The sequence below is a fragment of the Podarcis raffonei genome, chromosome 16, assembly GCF_027172205.1.
Source record: "Podarcis raffonei isolate rPodRaf1 chromosome 16, rPodRaf1.pri, whole genome shotgun sequence".
NCBI classification, from domain to species: Eukaryota; Metazoa; Chordata; class Lepidosauria; order Squamata; family Lacertidae; genus Podarcis; species Podarcis raffonei.
Genome location: NC_070617.1, coordinates 2,990,225 through 3,010,709, shown reverse-complemented (window position 1 = coordinate 3,010,709; position 20,485 = coordinate 2,990,225). Strand labels below are relative to the sequence as shown.

Genomic DNA, 20,485 nt, shown 5'->3' with positions numbered 1-20,485 from the left:
TCCTAGTTTAAGCAGGCAGAAATTAAACCAAGCAGTCTGATGGTTTAGTTTTTTTGCGATCAGAAGGTCGGCGGTTCGAATCCCCGCAATGACGGGGAGAGCTCCCGTTGCTCGGTCCCTGCTCCTGCCAACCTAGCAGTTCGAAAGCATGTCAAAGTGCAAGTAGATAAATAGGTACCGCTCCGGCGGGAAGGTAAATGGCGTTTCCGTGCGCTGCTCTGGTTTGCCAGAAGCGGCTTAGTTCTGCTGGCCACATGACCTGGAAGCTGTATGCCGGCTCCCTCGGCCAATAAAGCGAGATGAGCGCCGCAACCCCAGAGTCGGCCACGACGGGACCAAATGGTCAGCGGTCCATTTACCTTTCCTCCAAGGGAGCTCAAGGTGGCTTGTAGAATTCTTACCTCTGCTGATGTTATCTTCTCAGCAGCTCCCAGGTGGTAGTCCCACACTCTGGCCACTGCATCCCACTAGCTAGAGGTGGTTAGGGTTGTAAGATTGTAAGATATATGACCTGGGAGACCAGGTTTCAAATCTCTGTCCACAGCCAGGAAGCTCACAGAAAGCTAATAATAATAATAATAATAATAATAATAATAATAATAATAATAATAATTTTTTATTTGTACCCTGGCCAGAGCTGGGCTCAGGGCGGCTAACACCAGTAAAATTACAATAAAAACATAATAGGAGAAGAAAACCAATTTAAAATACAGGTTAAAATACAATTTAAAAATTGAGCTCCTTGGAGGAAAAGTTGGTACAGTGGTGCCTCGCAAGACGAAATTAATTCGTTCCGCAAGTTTTTTCTTCTTGCGAGTTTTTCATCTTGCAAAGCACGGTTTCCCATCGGAATGCATTGAAAATCAATTAATGCGTTCCTATGGAGACCGCTTGCCAGGCTGGCGGTGCGGAGAAGGGCTTTTCTCCCCACCGCAAGCCTTCAGGACAGGTACGGGAACAGAGGGGAAGGCGCGCAGCGCTTCTCCTCTGTTTCCGGGGCTTGCGGTGGGAGGAGGGTTTTTCCTCCCCACCGCCAACATTCAGAACAGGATTCTGAATGTTGGCGGTGGGAAGGAAAACCCTCCTCCCACCGCAAGTCTTCAGGACAGCCATCCGAAGGCTGGCGCGGGGAGGAGGTCTCTCCGCCCCACCGCCAGCCTTCGGAGGAGGTCCGAGGACAGTGGGGAAGATGCGCTGCGCTTCCCCGCTGTCCCGGAGATTTCCCTATGCCTTTCATCTTGCGAAGGAAGCCCATAGGAAATTCGTCTGGCGAAGCGCCTCCAAAACGGAAAACCCTTTCGTCTAGCGGGTTTGTCGTCTTGCGAGGCGTTCGTCTTGTGGGGCACCACTGTATATAAATGAGATAATTATTATTCAAGTCATACTTTCTTTTCTTCTGGTCAGGGTTGGGTTTTTCCCATTTTATTGTGGCCTTTTCCCACACAGTTCCAGAGCTTCAGTGACATTTCTGAAGCCAGCTCAATGCGCCGCCTTTGTGCCATTGCCTGAATGACACCTGCATTCACGGGCGGGAGAGGAGATAACGTTTGATTAAAAGCGTAAAATGGTTTTTCAGGACAAATCAAAACGCCTGGAAGTGGAGCTGGACGAGGAAAGGAACACGGTGGAACTCTTGACGGAGAGGATCAACCGCACAAGAGACCAGGTAGGGGAGCTGGCGCCTGTCGAGATCTTGGCCGCTTGCAAAATCGGGCTGCGTCTAAAGCAGCGTTGTGCCACTTTAAACCCCAAGGAATTCTGGGAAGTGTAGTTTGTTGAGGGTGCTGAGATTTGTTAGAATATCCCAGGCATCCCCAACCTGCAGCCCTCCATATGTTTTGGCCTACAACTCCCATGATCCCTAGCTAACAGGACCAGTGGTCAGGGATGATGGGAATTGTAGTCCAAAACATCTGGAGGGCTGCAGGTTGGGGATGCCATATTCTAACAAATCTCAGCACCCAGAACAAGCAAACTAGTTCGTCTGGTGGCTGTACTGAGATGGGCATACCTGGCTGCAGGCGGCATCAGTGCACTGGGTTGGGATACTACGGGACCGCCTCTCCTGGTATGTCCCATGGAGGACCTTACGATCTTCAAACAAAAACGTTTTGGAGCTCCCGGGCCACAGAGAGGTTAGGCTGGCCTCAACCAGAGCCAGGGCCTTTTCAGTACTGGCCCCAATCTGGTGGAACACTCTGTCACAAGTGACCAGGGCCCTGTGGGACTTGACATCTTTCCGCAGGGCCTGCAAGACGGAGCTGTTCCACCAGGCCTTTGGCCAAGGCACAGCCTGACTCCCTCCTTCGGTAATCCTCATAGAACTCTAGCCCAATGGTTGCTATTAATTTGATTTTGAATTGATTTTAGAATAGAATGCATTTCAATCAATTGATTGTGATTTTATGTAAACTGTGTTACTTTTGTTGTTGTTTGCCGCTCTGAGCCCAGCTTTGGCTGGGGTGGGCGGGATATAAATAAAAAAAATTATAATATTCATTATCATGATTATTATAGTCCAACGCAGTCAGGCTGCTCTGCCCACAACCCTGTCCCCTATCAAAACCTTGTGGTTTTGATCTATGGGCTACTTTTAAAATGAGGCTGCATTTTAAATTGCATTTTAACCTGTATTTTAAATTTTTTTCCCTTTTATGATTTTACTGTAATTTTACTGGTGTTAGCTGCCCTGAGCCCAGGCAGAGTATAAATAAAATTTATTATTACAGTGGTACCTCGGGTTAAATACGCTTCAGGTTACAGATGCTTCAGGTTACAGACTCCGCTAACCCAGAAATAGTACCTCGGGTTAAGAACTTTGCTTCAGGATGAGAACAGAAATCGTGCTCCAGCGGCGCAGCAGCAGCGGGAGGCCCCATTAGCTAAAGTGGTGCTTCAGGTTAAGAACAGTTTCAGGTTAAGAACAGACCTCCGGAACGAATTACCGTATTTTTCGCACTATAGGACGCACTTTTCCCCCTCCAAAAATGAAGGGGAAATGTGTGTGCGTCCTATGGTGCGAATGCAGGCTTTCGCTGAAGCCTGGAGAGCGAGAGGGGTCGGTGCGCACCGACCCCTCTCGCTCTCCAGGCTTCAGGAGAGCCCCACCGCCAGCCCCACAAGCTCGGGGGACAGCGGGGAGGCGGAACGCCGCCATCCCGCTGTCCCCCGACTTGGTTAGAAGGCTGGCGGGGGGAGAAGCCTGCTCCTCCCCGTCGCCAGCCCTGCAAACTCGGGAGACAGCGGGAGAGGCGCAGCGCGCCATCCCCCTGTCCCCCGACTTGGCTAGAAGGCTGGCGGGGGGGAGAAGCCTGCTCCTCCCCTCGCCAGCCCTCAAACTCGGGAGACAGCGGGAGAGGCGCAGCGCACCATCCCGCTGTCCCCCGACTTGGCTAGAAGGCTGGCGGGGGGAGAAGCCTGCTCCTCCCCTCGCCAGCCCTCAAACTCGGGAGACAGCGGGAGAGGCGCAGCGCGCCATCCCCCTGTCCCCCGACTTGGCTAGAAGGCTGGCGGGGGGGAGAAGCCTGCTCCTCCCCTCGCCAGCCCTCAAACTCGGGAGACAGCGGGAGAGGCGCAGCGCACCATCCCGCTGTCCCCCGACTTGGCTAGAAGGCTGGCGCGGGGAAAAGCCTGCTCCTCCCCTCGCCAGCCCTCAAACTCGGGAGACAGCGGGAGAGGCGCAGCGCACCATCCCGCTGTCCCCCGACTTGGCTAGAAGGCTGGCGGGGGGAGAAGCCTGCTCCTCCCCTCGCCAGCCCTCAAACTCGGGAGACAGCGGGAGAGGCGCAGCGCACCATCCCGCTGTCCCCCGACTTGGCTAGAAGGCTGGCGGGGGGGGGGGGAGAAGCCTGCTCCTCCCCTCGCCAGCCCTCAAACTCGGGAGACAGCGGGAGAGGCGCAGCGCACCATCCCGCTGTCCCCCGACTTGGCTAGAAGGCTGGCGGGGGGAGAAGCCTGCTCCTCCCCTCGCCAGCCCCGCAAACTCGGGAGACAGCGGGAGAGGCGCAGCGCACCATCCCGCTGTCTCCCGACTTGGTTAGAAGGCTGGCGGGGGGGGGGGAGAAGCCTGCTCCTCCCCGTCGCCAGCCCCGCAAACTCGGGGGATAGCGGGAGAGGCGCAGCGCGGCATCCCACTGTCTCCCGACATGGTTTGGAGACTGGCGGAGGGCTTCCTCCTCCCGCAGCCCCGCAAGCTCCCAGAGCGATGCCAAAGCTGCGCGCAGCTTCGGCATGGCTCTGGGTCCCGTTCTGGGGGAGGGGGAAGCTCGGGCTTCCCCCGCCCCAGCCCCGCGCCTGGCGGGGGGGGGGAAAATAAATTTTTCCCCTTTATTTCCCCCCCAAATCTACGTGCGTCCTATGGACCGGTGCGTCCTATCGTGCGAAAAATACGGTAAGTACTTAACCCGAGGCACCACTGTATTATTATTGTTGTTGTTGATTTTTAATTATTATTATTATCTCTGTCTCCCTCCAGATCGACCAGCTGCGGGCCGAACTCCTCCAAGAGCGCTCCGTGCGGCAGGACCTGGAGTGTGATAAGATCTCGCTGGAAAGACAGGTGAGGCTGCCGCCGGCGTGTTGGGTCAGGTCTGCATCTTCTCTTTGCTGACTCAGCGATCGGAGGCTGAAGGGATCGTCTCACTTTCCTCCTCCCACTGCCACTGCGTATAGTTTTAAAGTTATACAGATAATAACCGGCTGATTCTGCTCCCCCAACACCCAAAGAATGGAGAGTCCACAACTTCCTGAAGGAGCCCGTTCCACTGCCAAACAGCTCTCACTGTCAGGAAGCTGTTCCTGATGTTAGATGGAATCTCCTTTCTTGGAACTTGAAGCCATGGATTCGAGTCCTGCCCTCCAGAGCAGGAGAAAACAAGCTTGCTCCATCTTCCATGCAGTAGCCCTTGAGATATTTGAAGCTGGCTCTCATATCTCCTCTCAGTCTCCTCTTTTTTTTTTTTAAATGTTTATTAAAGTTTTACAAAACATACATCACATATAACAAAACAAAAACAAATCAACAGACAAAAACTAACAAGAAAAAGAAGAAAAAGAAAGAACAATTCCACTTTAAAATTTCAAAATTCCATATCCCTCTTTCCTGACCTCCTCACATCTCCCTTTTTTGTATTCCTCTTTACTCCGTCAGATTCAGCAAATTCTAACCCATTTCCAACCTCGTTTATAATTATATATTTCCACTTATTATGTCTCTAATTTCCCTTATCTTGATCCTTTACTCCACCTTATATACTTTGACATAATATTATTCTAGTCATACCCCCTTCTTATTAAAAATTCTTCTTTACATAACTCATTTAACTATATCCCAAATGCCATGTTACCTTCACATCCCACATCATTTTAACACTCAAACATTTTACAATATTTTTGTAGGTAGTTCTTGAACTTTTTCCAATCCTCTTCCATCAATTCTTCTCCCTGGTCACGGATTCTGCCAGTCATTTCTGCCATCTCCATATGGTCCTCCTCTCAGTCTCCTCTTTTCCAGGCTTAAACGTACCCATCTCCTTCAACCGTTCCTCATCAGGCTTAGTTTCCAGGCCCTTGATCATCTTGGTCGCCCTTCTCTGCACACCTTCCAGCGTGTCAACATCCTTCTTAAATTGTGGTGCCCAGAACTGGACACAGGATTCCAGGTGTGCTCTGATTTCTGGGAATTGTAGCTCTGAGAAGGGGGAACAGAGATCTCCTATGAACTCTCAGCACTCTTGTTGTTTAGTCGTTTAGTGGTGTCCAACTCTTCGTGACCCCCTGGACCAGAGCACGCCAGGCACTCCTGTCTTCCACTGCCTCCCGCAGTTTGGTCAAACTCATGCTGGTCTCTTCAAGAACACTGTCCCACCATCTGGTCCTCTGTTGTCCCCTTCTCCTTGTGCCCTCCATCTTTCCCAACATCAGGGTCTTTTCCAGGGAGTCTTCTCTTCTCATGAGGTGGCCAAAGTCTTGGAGCCTCAGCTTCAGGATCTGCCCTTCCAGTGAGCACTCAGGGCTGATTTCCTTCAGAATGGAGAGGTTGGATCTTCTTGCAGTCCATGGGACTCTCAAGAGTCTCCTCCAGCACCATAATTCAAAAGCATCAATTCTTCGGCGATCAGCCTTCTTTATGGTCCAGCTCTCACTTCCATACATCACTACTGTGGGGACTATTACACGCCTTAATCTGGACTCTAGACTTCTGTTGATGCAGCCTAGAATAGCATTGGCATTTTTTGCTGCTGCATCACATGGTTGACTCATGTTAAGCTTGTGGTCTGCTTAGACCCCCATAAGCTAATAATGGTGGTGACTTGGTGCTAGTTTATTTATTGATTTTGATTTTAAAGTCCGTCGTCTTTTTATCCAGCCCATGTCTTACCCCAAAACGATATTCCAGCTATTGTTGCTTCTCTTTCTAATCCTTCTGAGTCCCAAGTTCACACCAGAAATAGAGAGCATTTTGCCTCCCCCTTCAAATAATTTTGGCAGCGCCAGATGGTGGAAGGGAGATAAAATTTAAACTAAATCGGAATGGCAGGCGAAGTTCTTTGAATATGTAGAATTGGCAAAGATGACAGGGGAAATTAGGAATCAAACAAACCAAGAGTTTAATAAAGAACGGGATTTATTCAAATGATATTGTTCTCAGGTAAAATCTCTGACATGTTTTGAATAACTTCTGCAAAGATATATTCTACCATGAATACGAACAATTGACGATAAGTTAAAAAATATGCAGTCAACAAGGTAATGATGGACCCATATTGAGGATTAGGGAAGTCACAATTTATGGAAGAATTTTATGATTTGTATGTGAGGTGATTTGCTTTCTCTTTTTGTTGTTGTTGTTGTTCTTTTGCGGTGGAGGGATTTAATACTTCAAATAAAGATGAGAATTCAAAAATAAAATAAAATTGGCAGCTGCGGTTTGCTAGGAGACCCCTCTCTCCCTATTCCCCCTCACAGAGCTGAAATTCCCAGAGTGGTTTAATATTTGCCCCCCAACTGGCATTCGGACGGTGGAAGGAGGTTCAGGCTCTGTTTATAGAATCATAGAGTTGGAAGAGACCACAAGGGCCATCGAGTCCAACCCCCTGCCAAGCAGGAAACACCATCAGAGCACTCCTGACATATGGTTGTCAAGCCTCTGCTTAAAGACCTCCAAAGAAGGAGACTCCACCACACTCCTTGGCAGCAAATTCCACTGTCGAACAGCTCTTACTGTCAGGAAGTTCTTCCTAATGTTTAGGTGGAATCTTCTTTCTTGTAGTTTGGATCCATTGCTCCGTGTCCGCTTCTCCGGAGCAGCAGAAAACAACCTTTCTCCCTCCTCTATGTGACATCCTTTTATATATTTGAACATGGCTATCATATCACCCCTTAGCCTCCTCTTCTCCAGGCTAAACATGCCCAGCTCCCTTAGCCGTTCCTCATAAGGCATCGTTTCCAGGCCTTTGACCATTTTGGTTGCCCTCCTCTGGACACGTTCCAGTTTGTCAGTGTCCTTCTTGAACTGTGGTGCCCAGAACTGGACACAGTACTCCAGCTGAGGTCTGACCAGAGCAGAATACAGTGGCACTATTACTTCCCTTGATCTAGATGCTATACTCCTATTGATGCAGCCCAGAATTGCATTGGCTTTTTTAGCTGCCGCGTCACACTGTTGGCTCATGTCCAGTTTGTGGTCCACCAAGACTCCTAGATCCTTTTCACATGTACTGCTCTCAAGCCAGGTGTCACCCATCTTGTATTTGTGCCTCTCATTTTTTTTGCCCAAGTGCAATACTTTACATTTCTCCCTGTTAAAATTCATCTTGTTTGTTTTGGCCCAGTTCTCTAATCTGTCAAGTTCGTTTTGAAGGGTGATCCTGTCCTTAACTGTTCAAAGCAGTTGTTGTTCGGAAGCGGGTTTGGACCTGGAAACTTCCCCAGCAGTCTCTTTCCCCACCAGATCTGCCTTCTGCGTCTGCAGGAGCCCTGCCTGTCTGGGCTTGTAGCGGGTGTGTGGGGGGGGTGACAAGACAGGTTATGTAATTTGCACCATTTCAAAATCCACCCCCCCCCGAGTCATTTCAATAAATGAGCTGCTGTTGCCGTGCAATTAACGAGGGCGAAAACAGCCCCGGCGACACTCTGCTTGGACGCCGGCCACGTGCGGCTCAGAGCGTTCCCCGTAGAGACCTTTATTGTAGAATTGCAGAGCTGGAAGGGACCCCACAAGGTCATTCAGACCACCCCCTGCAATTGTCCTTTGCAAACAGACTTTCCTCTTGTATTGTCACCCTCTCCCAGGCCCCCAGGTCCACGAGAAGCTGAGCTACGTCTTGCCTCTCTCTCGGTGTGCGTGAAACCTGCTTCTTTCACAACAGGGGCAGGGCTAGAACATTTGCGGTCCTCTGGGCGCCACCGGACTACAACTCCCAGCAACCCCAGGGGCTGCTGGGAGTTGGAGCCTTGGAGAGCCACAAATTTTAGACTGGCCTATGTGCCATACATTCAGAGCACATTCTTTTCACCCAGAGGATCCTGGGAACTTGCAAAGCTACAGTTCCCAGCACCCTCAAACTATAGTTCCCAACATTCCTTTTTGCGGGTGGGGGGGGGAAATGGAAGCTTTCTTACAGCGCCGAAAACCAGCAGTTGTGGGATGGCTCTTGTTTGTTTTTTAAAGCGACAGATCAGAAGCTTTCTTGCATAAACTTCCACTCGGCTCTGGGTTGTATGGGAAGAGACCTGCAGCCGTAGAATTTTATAGTGTTAGTCATGCTCCGAGGAGGCCCATTGACATTAATAGACATGAGTCACTTGACCCATTAGTTTCAAATGGGTCTACTCTTGTGTATGACTCATAGTGCCTGCAGAATCATAGAATTGTGCAGTTGGAAGGAACCTCAGGAGCCATTTAGTCCAATCCAGGAATCACAGCTACCATGCAAAGAGTTTTGGTTTTTTGAAGTTGGTGCATTTGAGCCAAAGTATGAAAAAGTTGCAAGGGACGCAGGTGGCGCTATGGGTTAAACCACTGAGCCTAGGACTTGCCGATCAGAAGGTCGGCGGTTCGAATCCCTGCGATGGGGTGAGCTCCCGTTGCTCGGTCCCAGCTCCTGCCAACCTAGCAGTTCGAAAGCACATCAAAGTGCATGTAGATAAATAGGTACCGCTCTGGCGGGAAGGTAAACGGCGCTGCTCTGGTTCGCCAGAAGCGGCTTAGTCCTGATGGCCACATGACCCGGAAGCTGTACGCCGCTCCCTCGGCCAGTAAAGTGAGATGAGCGCCACAACCCCAGAGTCAGCCACGACTGGACCTAACGGTCAGGGGTCCCTTTACCTTTATATGAGGAATAAATCTGAATTTGGGGAGCTGCTGCCAAGGAAGGGGATATTTGAGTCTGTTCCTCTCCACCCCGTTTTCTCGCACTCGGAGCCCTCCCTCTTCGTCTCTGGGGAAGGAAGACAAGCGTGTGAACAGGCTCGTGCCTCATTTGGCCCTTAATTGGGCCAAATGACCAAATGCTTACTAATTAACGCATTACATTACTCCTAGTTTTAAGCAACAAAACAGAACCGGTTTGTTTCGAAACATTGCAGAGCGGTGAGCAAGCCTCTGAGCTCAGCAGAGCGCTTCTTCATTTCTGGATGTTCGGAAAGGGAGGGATCGCCCGGGGAGGCGTTCTGTGGAACAGGGAAGCTTGCCTGCTGCGGTGTCAATTTTTGCAGGGGGTCCTCATTTCACTGCAGTTAATTTAGGATTATTATTCATATTACCATTTTCCTAATAGTCCAGCCTGCCTGCCTGCTATCCTTTTGCACCAGCTGTAGAGTTTTAGCCCAAAACTCAGGTTGCTTTGCGGCCTGGAAGAAAGCCTCTTTCCGATAGGCCCCTGCATTTTTCTCGGCCACCATGAGGACTAGCCTCTTTCTTCTTCCTCTAACGACAACAACAACAACAATTTATTTATACCCCGCCCATCTTGCTGAGTTTCCCCAGCCACTCTAGACTGCTCCCAATCAAGTATTAAAAACAATACAGCATTAAATATTAAAAACTTTCCTAAACAGAGCTGCCTTCAGATGTCTTTTAAAGATAGGATAGCTACTTATTTCCTTCACATCTGAAGGGAGGGTGTTCCACAGGGCAAGTGCCACCACCGAGAAGGCCCTCTGCCTGGTTCCCTGTAACCTCACTTCTCGCAATGAGGGAACCGCCAGAAGGCCCTCGGCGCTGGATCTCAGTGTCCGGGCAGAACGATGGGGGTGGAAACGCTCCATCAGGTATACAGGACCGAGACCGTTTAGGTTTTAAAGGTCAGCACCAATACTTTGAATTGTGCTTGGAAACGTACTGGGAGCCAATGCAGATCTCTCAGAACCGGTGTTATGCGGTCCCGTCGGCCGCTCCCAGTCACCAGTCTAGCTGCCACATTCTGGATTAATTGCAGTTTCTGGGTCACCTTCAAAGGTAGCCCCACGTAGAGCGCATTGCAGGAGTCCAAGCGGGAGATAACCAGAGCATGTATCACTCTGGCCAGACAGTCTGTGGGCAGGTAGGGTCTTATCCTGCATACCAGATGGAGCTGGTAAACAGCTGCCCTGGACACATAATTGACCTGCGCCTCCATGGACAGCTGTGAGTCTAAAATGACTCGCAGGCTGCGCACCTGGTCCTTCAGGGGCACAGTTACCCCATTCAGGACCCATTAAACAAAAACCGGATTTCTAAGGGATTTGGCAGCAGTCTCTCTGGGCTGCGCTTCCCTGTCTGTGCTACTGTTTGGGAGCTGTGGCCCAAAACATGTCTGAACACAGATGAGAGAGAACAGGAGCTCTTTTTTGCATTCCTCCTGAGGCTTTGCACTCTCTCTCTCTCTCTCTTTCATAAAGAAAAGCAGCTAAACAAGGCCTCCCACTATCACCCACCTTGGCTGCACTGCAAAGGAAGGGGAAAGCAATTATTACTGTTATGTAACTCTGCTAATCAAAATTCCTGCTTTCTGAAGCGGGGAGGGGAATTTTGTTCCGCCCGGCCCGGGACATTACATAACCCTGTGCAGCCGGAGTTTGTGTTTGTGTGTGTGTGTGTTTCTGTGTTTGCTCTCTATCTTGTTGCTTATAACCCCAAGTTGCCTATTCAGCTAGAAGCCGCCTGAAAGAGGCTTCGACCCCCCCCCCCCAATTTTTTTTATTGATTTTCGCATTTATCACGTAAAAAGAAAAACCTTACAAAAAACACACAACAACAAAAAATAGCACAAAGAAAAATTATTACTTCAAATTCCTAATTTCATTACATTAATAACTGACTTCCTCAAATCCCCTCTAACTGAATTTCATTATATCGCCTGTTTAGCAGTTCTCCAAATTCTTATTTCTAATAATATTAACTTCTTTCATTTAACTTCTTCTCCTTTATTAATACTGAAATCCAAAATAATTACTGACATATATTCTTATTCTGCTCCTAAGCCTATTCGTTACTTCCAGGAATTTTCTATTTATCTTACATTACAATATTTAGCTAGCTATTCTTTGAATTTCTTCCAGTTCTCTTGTGTCGCCTCTTCTTTCTGGTCGCGGATTCTTCCAGTCCGATCGGCCAGCTCCGAAAAGTCCAACATCTTCATCTGCCATTCTTCTACTGTTGGTGTCTCTTGCGATTTCCAGTTTTTGGCCAGTAAAAGTCTTGCCGCTGTGGTGGCATACGAAAACAACCTACCATCTATTTTGGGGCAATTCCAATCCTATTATTCCAAGTAGAAAGGCTTCTGGTTTCTTAATTCTGCAAGAGACTTTTAATGAAACTATTGGTCCAACACAGATCAGAGCACTGTGCTTTCCAGTCCTTTTCTGCCTCAGTTTCCCCATGCATGCAAAGACCTTCTGAAAGGCTGGTCCCCTCATCTCAAAAAGGATATTGTAGAGAGTGTTTTGTCAGAGCAAAGGTGGCAATCCTAGCCACAGAAGTCCCTTCCAGATTGTTATGTACTGAAGTTCTCACCCTGGGCCAGCAGGGGGATACTGTAGATAGTTTTCACTCAGGTCCACATATGCAAATAAGGGATTGAAAGTGACGTTCAGTGATTGGATAGTTACAGAAAGTGGTTACAGTTGCGTTGTAGTGGAGCTCTATATAAGCAGGCTGGCTGAACCCTTCAGTTCAGTTCTGTTCTGGCCTGTGAATAAACAAGAGCTGTTTGAAGAATCGCTGTGTCGTCTGATATGTTCACCCGCAACTTAATACAGGTCATGCAGGAACTTGTCCCCGGCCACTGGTCATTTCCTCTCTAAATCTCTAAATATCCCCGCTTCCAAATCTCTCTTTCCAGAACAAAGACTTGAAAGGCCGCCTTGCCAGCAGCGAAGTCCTCCAGAAACCCAGCGCCAACGTCTCCCAGCTGGAATCGCGCATTCAAGAGCTTCAGGACAAACTCCAGGCTGAAGAGAGGTAAGTCACGGAGAGGCAGTGTGGGGTAGCGGTCAGAGTGTCATGGGGGAAACCGGGGTTCAGATACCCTGCTCAGTGATTAATAATAATAATAATAATTAATAATAATAATTAATTTTTATTTATACCCCGCCCTTCCTGGTTCAAAAACCGGGCTCAGGGCGGCTAACAACAAATTTAAAACAATTATAAAAGCAGCATAAAATACAGTATAAAAACATGAATAACAATAAAATTAAATAATCAATTAAATAATGCCCAGGGCTAGCTGGCTGAATTGGTCCCACTTGGGCCAGCGAGGAGGCCAGGGGAGAATTAGCTGTGGGGTCTCAGGGCAGGTGATCTTCATAAAAGGGGAGGGGGAGGGAAGAGAAGGGAAATAAAAGATCAGGCTGAACTCAAATTAAAGGCCAGGCGGAATAGCTCTGTCTTACAGGCCCGACAGAAGGAGGTTAAATCCTGAAGGGCCCTAGTCTCCTGGGACAGAGCATTCCACCAGGTCGGAGCCATCACTGAAAAGGCCCTGGTGGAGGATAGTCTGGCTTCCTTAGGGCCCAGGACCTCTAAACTATGAAGCTCTCTGGGTGTGGCCTTGGCCCAGTCACTGTCCCTCTCGGCCTGACCTACTCCACAGGGTTGTTGTTGTGGAGATTAAATGAGGAGATTGTAGGGGAAATGGCAAATGCCGCCTCAAGCTCCTTGCAGAAAATGGTGGGATCGAAGCGCAGTAAACCTATACGGTGGGGTCTTTGGAATTTATTTAGGGAAGTATTTTTGTACCACCCTCTCACAAAACATCAATGTGCGGTGTACATCAGTGCGTAAAACCTTTAAAAGCAATGCAGAACGATCAGCCATGTGGCTGGCTACTCAAGAAAATTTGAAGCATCGACATGGAAGATTCTTGAAGAAACGCCTGGAAGCCCAAAGCAAGAGGCTGCCTGTTGCATCTCTGCTGGAAGAGCGTTCCCCAGCGTGGGCCTGGTGGCACTAAATTGACTAGGCTTGCTGGGGGTTGTTCTAAAAATTTAAAGGTGCACACACTTAGTGGACACACACAATTCACAGGAAACCAGTTATTCAACAAAAATTAGGAAGTATTCCCTGAGATGTTGATGATGATGATATTTAAAATTTATTTCTTTATGCATTATTGTTATTATTAGTTGATTATTTAATCATCAAAAGAGGGCAGTTCACATAATACACTTCCTTTAAGTACACAGCGCAAACCCCAAGCTATCTTGGAAAACCTTTCCCAATAGTTCTTTCCACTTGCAAATCCTTCAAATCTTATAGATAGATAAAACGTCTTGGCTACCCCTCTGCAAAACTGGCCTGGCAAGTAGTAATAATAATAATAATAATAATAATAATAATAATAATAATAATAATAATAATAATAATAATATACCCCGCCCATCTGGCTGGGCTTCCTCAGCCACTCTGGGCGGCTTCCAACCAAATATTAAAATACAGTAAATCCATCAAATATTAAAAACTTCCCTAAAAAGGGCTGCCTTCAGATGTCTTCTAAAAGTCTGGTAGTTGTTCTCTTTGACATCTGGTGGGAGGGTGTTCCACAGGGCGGGTGCCACCACCGAGAAGGCCCTCTGCCTGGTTCCCTGTAACTTGACTTCTCGCAGTGAGGGAACCACCAGAAGGCCCTCGGAGCTGGACCTCAGCAGAAGCTCCTTCAGGTATACTGGACCGAGGCCGTTTAGGGCTTTCAAGGTCAGCACCAACACTTTGAATTGTGCCCAGAAACATACTGGGAGCCAATGTAGATCTTTCAAGACCGGTGTTACCTGGTCTTGGTGCCACTCCTAGTCCCTAGTCTAGCTGCCGCATTCTGGATTAATTGCAGTTTCCAAGTAACCTTCAAAGATAGCCCCACATAGAGCGCATTGCAGTAGTCCAAGCGGGAGACAACCAGAGCATGTACCACTCTGGCGAGACAGTTTGCGGGCAGGTAGGGTCTCATCCTGCATACCAGATGAAGCTGATAAACAGCCGCCCTGGACACAGAATTGACCTGCTCCTCCATGGACAGCTGTGAGTCCAAAATGACTCCCAGGCTGCGCACCTGGTCCTTCAGGGGCACAGTTGCCCCATTCAGGACCAGGGAGTCCCCCACACCCGCCCGCCCCTTGTCCCCCAAGAACATTACTTCTGTTTTGCCAGGATTCAGCCTGTTAGCCGCCATCCATCCTCCAACCGCCTCCAGGCACTCACACAGGACCTTCACCGCCTTCACTGGTTCTGATTTAAAAGAGAGGTAGAGGCTGATGGGAGTTGTAGTTCAGCGACACCCTGAGAACCGAAGTTTCCCCCCTTCTGTGCCTCGGACAAGCAACACATCACCTGCCTTGCTTGCGGAAGACCCCCAGAACCTCCATTGTTGTTGTTGTTTAGTCGTTGAGTCGTGTCCGCCTCTTCATGGCCCCCTGGACCAGAGCACACCAGGCACTCCTATCTTCCACTGCCTCCTGCAGTTTGGTCAAACTCATGCTGGTAGCTTCGAGAACACTGTCCCACCATCTCGTCCTCTGTCGTCCCCTTCTCCTTGCGCCCTCCATCTTTCCCAACATCAGGGTCTTTTCCAGGGAGTCTTCTCTTCTCATGAGGTGGCCAAAGTATTGGAGCCTCAGCTTCAGGATCTGTCCTTCCAGTGAGCACTCAGGGCTGATTTCCTTCAGAATGGAGAGGCTGGATCTTCTTGCAGTCCATGGAACTCTCAAGTGTCTCCTCCAGCACCAGAATTCACCTCCACGTTTTGCTGGAAATCTCCCCTTCCTGAAGCCCTGGACAGCCGCTCCCGCTCAGTGCAGGCAGTGCTGAGTTCAGTGACCGGACTCTTCAGAAATCGGCTCCCACCTTTTTCTTCCCTGTCGCCGCAGGGAGAAGAGCGTCCTGGTCTCCTCGAACCGCAAGCTGGAGCGGAAGGTCAAGGAGCTGACCATCCAGATCGATGACGAGAGACAGCATGTCAATGACCAGAAGGACCAGGTGAGCTGGGGTGGGGTGGGCAGCGGGGCTCAGAAGACCCCCAAAGGCATCTCCAGACAGGGCTGTAAAAAGATGTCCCTCTCTGAAATCTTGGACCGCCACAACCAGCCTTTGTTTTGTTTTTTTAAAAAAATATTTTTATTAGACCGTTTCAACATAACAAATTATCAATCCAAATATTCAATTACATTATTTTCTCCCCTCTCTGGTTTCTTTGCACATATTGTTCTCTGCGTATTATAAAATTGTCCCTATCCTTGCCTTATCCATCACGTATTCAACTGTAATAAATTTGTGGGTGTTTATTCAAAACCTGCCAAGGAGTCCAGATCTTTTTGTTGTATTTTTAGATAATTTGTAAAAAGTTCTTCCTTGAAGTCACGATTGTCCTTATCATGCAGTTTGTATGTCAATTTAGCCAGTTCCGCATAGCTCACCAGTTTTTCTTGCCACTGTTCTTTTGTTGGGATTTCCTCATTCTTCCATCCTTGTGCTAACAAGGCTCCTGCCGCTGTTGTAGCATACATAAATAAGTTATTTGTTTTTCTTGGCAGGTCTTGTCCTACAGTCCCTAACAAAAATGCTTCTGGTGTTTTTTTACAAGTGTCATTTTAAACATTTTTTTTCAGTTTGTTATATATCATTTCCCAAAATTTTTTAACTTCTCTGCATTCCCACCACATATGCTAAAAAGTACTTTCTTTTTCTTTACGTCTCCAGCATATATTTGACCTGGTTTTGTACATTTTTGCTATTTGTACTGGTGTGATATACCATCTATACATCATTTTCATGTAGTTTTCTTTCAAAAGAGAACAACCAGCCTTTGTTGACAGTATGGAGACAGGTGGACCTGAGAGCCTGGCTCTGTTTGAGGCAGCTTCCTCTGCTTAAAACCAGAATCTTGAGGACTAGACCCTTACTTTTACTTTTACAGGGAGGGCCCAAGATTGCGGGGTATAGAGCTTTGCACACAAATAGCCCCAGCTTCATCTCCTGCATCTTCTGCAACTGAGTGCTTTTTGCCTGGTTGCCACTTATTTATCATTTTCCTGCTGGATTGTCAAACCAAACGCTAAAATCGTTGATTTGAAATGCTATTAAAAATAGGTGTTAAAAATATTACTGAAATCAACTCTAGCTGAGAAAGAGATAAAACATGTGCAGCTTCTCCGTGTCTAGATAGGCTTGCCTTTTTAAAAAAAAAAAAAAATTATTAGGTTTTACAACGAATTTTAACATATTCACTACTGATAATATAATCACAAACTAAGTTTCAAAACTTAAACAAAAATGTTTCAAGGGGACGCTGAAAAGAGTTCAGCGAAAATAATATTAATAATTATGATGATTTTTTTAAAAAGAGTTCAGTGAAGGCTGCCTCCTTGGTGTCCATTGGCAGGGAGTTCCAAAGGACAGGTTCTGCTGCACTGGAAGGTTTAAAGGGGAAAGACCCTGCTGTGTGATGTTTCCACTCCTTACGGGGGGTTTAAATTAGCCAGCATGTATTTATCAGGTCTCGGCTGGGCCCTTCAGTTGCCAGGGCATCTCAGATCTCCCTGCTGCTACCCCCGGGTCAAACTGAGCAGGCCTTCCTTCCTTCCTCCCATAGCTAAGCCTGCGGGTCAAGGCGTTGAAGAGGCAAGTGGACGAGGCAGAAGAGGAGATCGAGCGGCTGGAAGCTGCACGCAAGAAGGCCCTGCGGGAGCTGGAGGAACAGCACGAGACCAATGAGCAGCTCCAGAGCCGCGTCAAGTCCCTGGAGAAGGACCTCTGGTAAGGAGGGCGGACCCTTTGAGGGTCTGGAGGAAATGGGTCTTGCTTGGGGGGCCTCTCCTGGTCTGCCCCGCAGAGGACCTTAAGGTCCATGAACAACCATAGTTTAGAGGTCCCGGGCCCTAAGGAAGTCAAACTATCCTCCACCAGGGCCAGGGCCTTTTCAGTGATGGCTCCGACCTGGTGGAATGCTCTGTCCCAGGAGAACAGGGCCCTGCAGGATTTAACTTCCTTCCGCAGAGCCTGTAAGACAGAGCTGTTCCGCCTGGCCTTTAATTTGAATTCAGCCTGATCTTTTATTTCTCTTCCCTCCCCCTCCCCTTTTATGAAGATCACCCGCTCTGAGACCCCCCAGCTAATTCTCCCCTGGCCTCCTCGCTGGCCCAAGTAGGACCAATTCAGCCAGCTAGCCCTGAGGATTATCTAATGCTTATTTCCCCAAAATTGATTTTTGAATTTTATTGCTATTCATGTTTTTATACTGTACTTTATGCTGCTTTTACAATTAAGTGTTTTAAATTTGTTGTTAGCCGCCCTGAGCCCGGTTTTTGAACCAGGAAGGGTGGGGTATAAATAAAAATTTATTATTATTATTATTATTATTATTATTATTATTATTATTATTATAATATTTGGGGTGTCCGATTGGCCACTGCAAGAACAGGATGCTGGCCTAGATAGACCCCCTTTGGCCTGGCCCAGGTGCATGGCTCTTTGATGTACTTATGGAACCTCCAGCCCCAGAGGCAGTCTACCTTGATTCCCAGGTTCTTCGGGAATGGAGAGCTGGGCCCTGACCTTTCTCTCCCTTCTCCACCAGGCGCAAGGCAGCCCGGTCCACAGCCGAGTCCTCCCTGAAGGACGACCACCTGAGCTCCGATGAGGAGTTTGACAGCGCCTACGGCCCGTCCTCCATCGCCTCGCTTCTGACAGAAGGGAACCTCCAGACCAGCTCCTGTTAGCGTCTTCCGGCCGACCCATTTGCGGATCCCGTCGGAACCCCTGAACGTTTAAAACACTTCGAAACCCGTCCGAAGTGCCGTCCTCGTGTTTGCCGGTCCCTGGCGGAGCAGCCGGAAGATTCTCCTCCCGGAAATGTTGTGTGCCTGAAGATGGAAACAGACCTCTTTATCGAAGTGAAGGATATATTTTTATGTTTATTCTTTTTCTTTGCTTGCTATGGGGCAACGAGAGGCCGGTCGTAAAACGGAAATGATGACAGAACTTTCTCTCTCTCTCTCTTTTTAAACCCCCCTTGATCTGGTTCTCAGGGCAACTGGTGAATGATTAAGAAATAGAATCTTCCAGTTTTTTGCTTTTTCTAAACCAAAATTTTAATTTTCTGCATATGTATGTGTACATAGATATATATATAGATAGGGCCTGTGTATGTATGTCGATTTTGCATGTGTTCCAAATTTGGATGTGCAATAATGTTTCATGGAGGGATCTGGGGAGATAGTGGAATGTGTCTGGGGGGAGGTGGGGACCTGGAGCCGCCCCCCCCCCTTTGCGGTACATGTATATATGGGTCTGCAGAAAACAGATCCTCAGGTGGCCTTAACTACTGATTCTGATCGCTGTGCCCTTGACCCTCCCACTGAGTCTTCAAGAACAGGTGCTTGGGATGGGAAGAGATGACTTGTGATTTTCCCGCTGGGCAGCTATCTCTGCTCATAGGTTTTTCTCGCCACCGAGACCCTCGAAGCCGATCCCTGCTTCATCTTTGGACATCTGCCCTGCTCCCCTTTCCGGAATTTCGGACAACCCTCTCCTAAATCCGTCACCTGAAACCGTCTCGCCCAGGAATTCTGAAGCGTAGTTTGGGATTTGCCTGGGGTGGCCCAGGGATGGTAACATGAGCGACGGCCTTGACGCAGAAATTGGGCAAACGCCGATGGCGAGGTCAATAGGACTTGCCTCCATTTTAAGCTTCTTGCTGACTGGAGCAGCGTAAATTAGAACCAGCTTGTGTTACCACCATCCCAGGAAACCAGCCGTCATTTCGCAGAACTGGGGCTCTGTTCCGAACCGTTCCCAAAATGTCAGTCCTTTCATTTTGCAGGGAGAGAGGATCTGGCTGGAGCCATCAAGCGATGGTAGCCGACTTGGCACCCTGCAGACAGCTCTTTGTCACCTCTGACCCTTGGCCATCCTGGCTGGGGCTGATGGGAGTTGTAGGCCAATAAGATCTGGAGGGAACCGCATTCCCAGTTTCCATCGGTGAGGCACCAATCCTTGGCTTTCTCTTCAAGGCGTTTTGGGTTCTGCGTTGGGAACGAGGCCAAGACTAAGCCTGAGGAACCCCTTCCAGGGATGGTGAACCTCTGAATGATGTTGGTGGACTCCAGTTCCCATCGGCCAGGACCGACCCTGCTGGACGGTGGCCGTGTCAGACAACCTTCTTGGCTGCTGATGAGTGCATGAAATCTGCCGTCTCCAGCACGGAAATCTTAAAGAGAGAAAAATCTCCATGGTCTTCTGAATGAGGGGTGGGGAGCCAGATGTTCCTGGACATCCCATCAGCCCCAAATGACAGATATTGGGAGTCCGGCGAGATCTGGAGAAGCCATGTGTCCCCGTTCCCTATTTGTATATAAACTATGTCCCATCGTGGCTGTGGGGTTTTCCGCTCCTGATTCCTAAAGCAACAGCAAAGCCAGACTCTGGTCTCGCAACCCTGTCGGGACGGCCAGTTCTGAAGATACTCTTCTCGGATCCATGCTGACAGTTTCCTCTGTCGGGGGGACGGAAGAACAGCAATAGCTCTTTTTTTCTGATTGCCGTTTGGAGCCCTCGCTTGGCTAAGACGCTACCTAACAGCCGAGGGTACGATATTGCCCCCGCTGCAACCACTGGCTCTGTCGGAGGCACCGCACGCAATCCTTCGCGTGCGACTGTCAGCGTGTTTGCAAAATGCACACCCCTCTGGCCATTTCTTCCCGGGCCGATTGCTGTGCCATGTCTTCAGCTGGGGCGTGACAAAGGAGGAACGTGAGCACCAAACTCCGTGGAAGAACGCCTCCGTGACAATTTGGGGTTTTGTGGACTTCTCCTTGGGAAAATTCTGCTTCGCACAAGACTGGGCGTCGGAGGATGCTACTGTGTCGCTCAGCAGAATACGGCTGCATTATCAAACCTTAGTAAGGGCTGCTTTTTCCACCCTGTCCCCTTAACACAGTGCGTGGGGGAACCTCTGACCCACAGGCCAGATGTGGATGTGGCCTGGCGTGGATCTCCGTTTAGCCCTCGAGGCTG

The 20,485-nt window shown here is 48.8% G+C and overlaps 1 protein-coding gene across 3 annotated transcripts in view; it reads left to right on the top strand.

Moving 5' to 3' along the window:
- The window catches only part of CGN (cingulin), a 70,010-nt gene extending 51,464 nt beyond the window's left edge, over positions 1-18,546 (top strand). For all 3 annotated transcript variants that reach the window (XM_053369424.1, XM_053369426.1, XM_053369425.1), the window contains exons 16-21: positions 1,577-1,666; positions 4,475-4,558; positions 12,324-12,442; positions 15,343-15,451; positions 17,064-17,227; positions 18,048-18,546. In XM_053369424.1, coding sequence (XP_053225399.1) covers positions 1,577-1,666; positions 4,475-4,558; positions 12,324-12,442; positions 15,343-15,451; positions 17,064-17,227; positions 18,048-18,189 — 708 coding nt within the window. In that variant the 3' untranslated portion in view covers positions 18,190-18,546. The remainder of the gene's footprint in view (positions 1-1,576; positions 1,667-4,474; positions 4,559-12,323; positions 12,443-15,342; positions 15,452-17,063; positions 17,228-18,047) is intronic.
- The last annotated feature ends 1,939 nt before the right edge of the window (positions 18,547-20,485 follow it).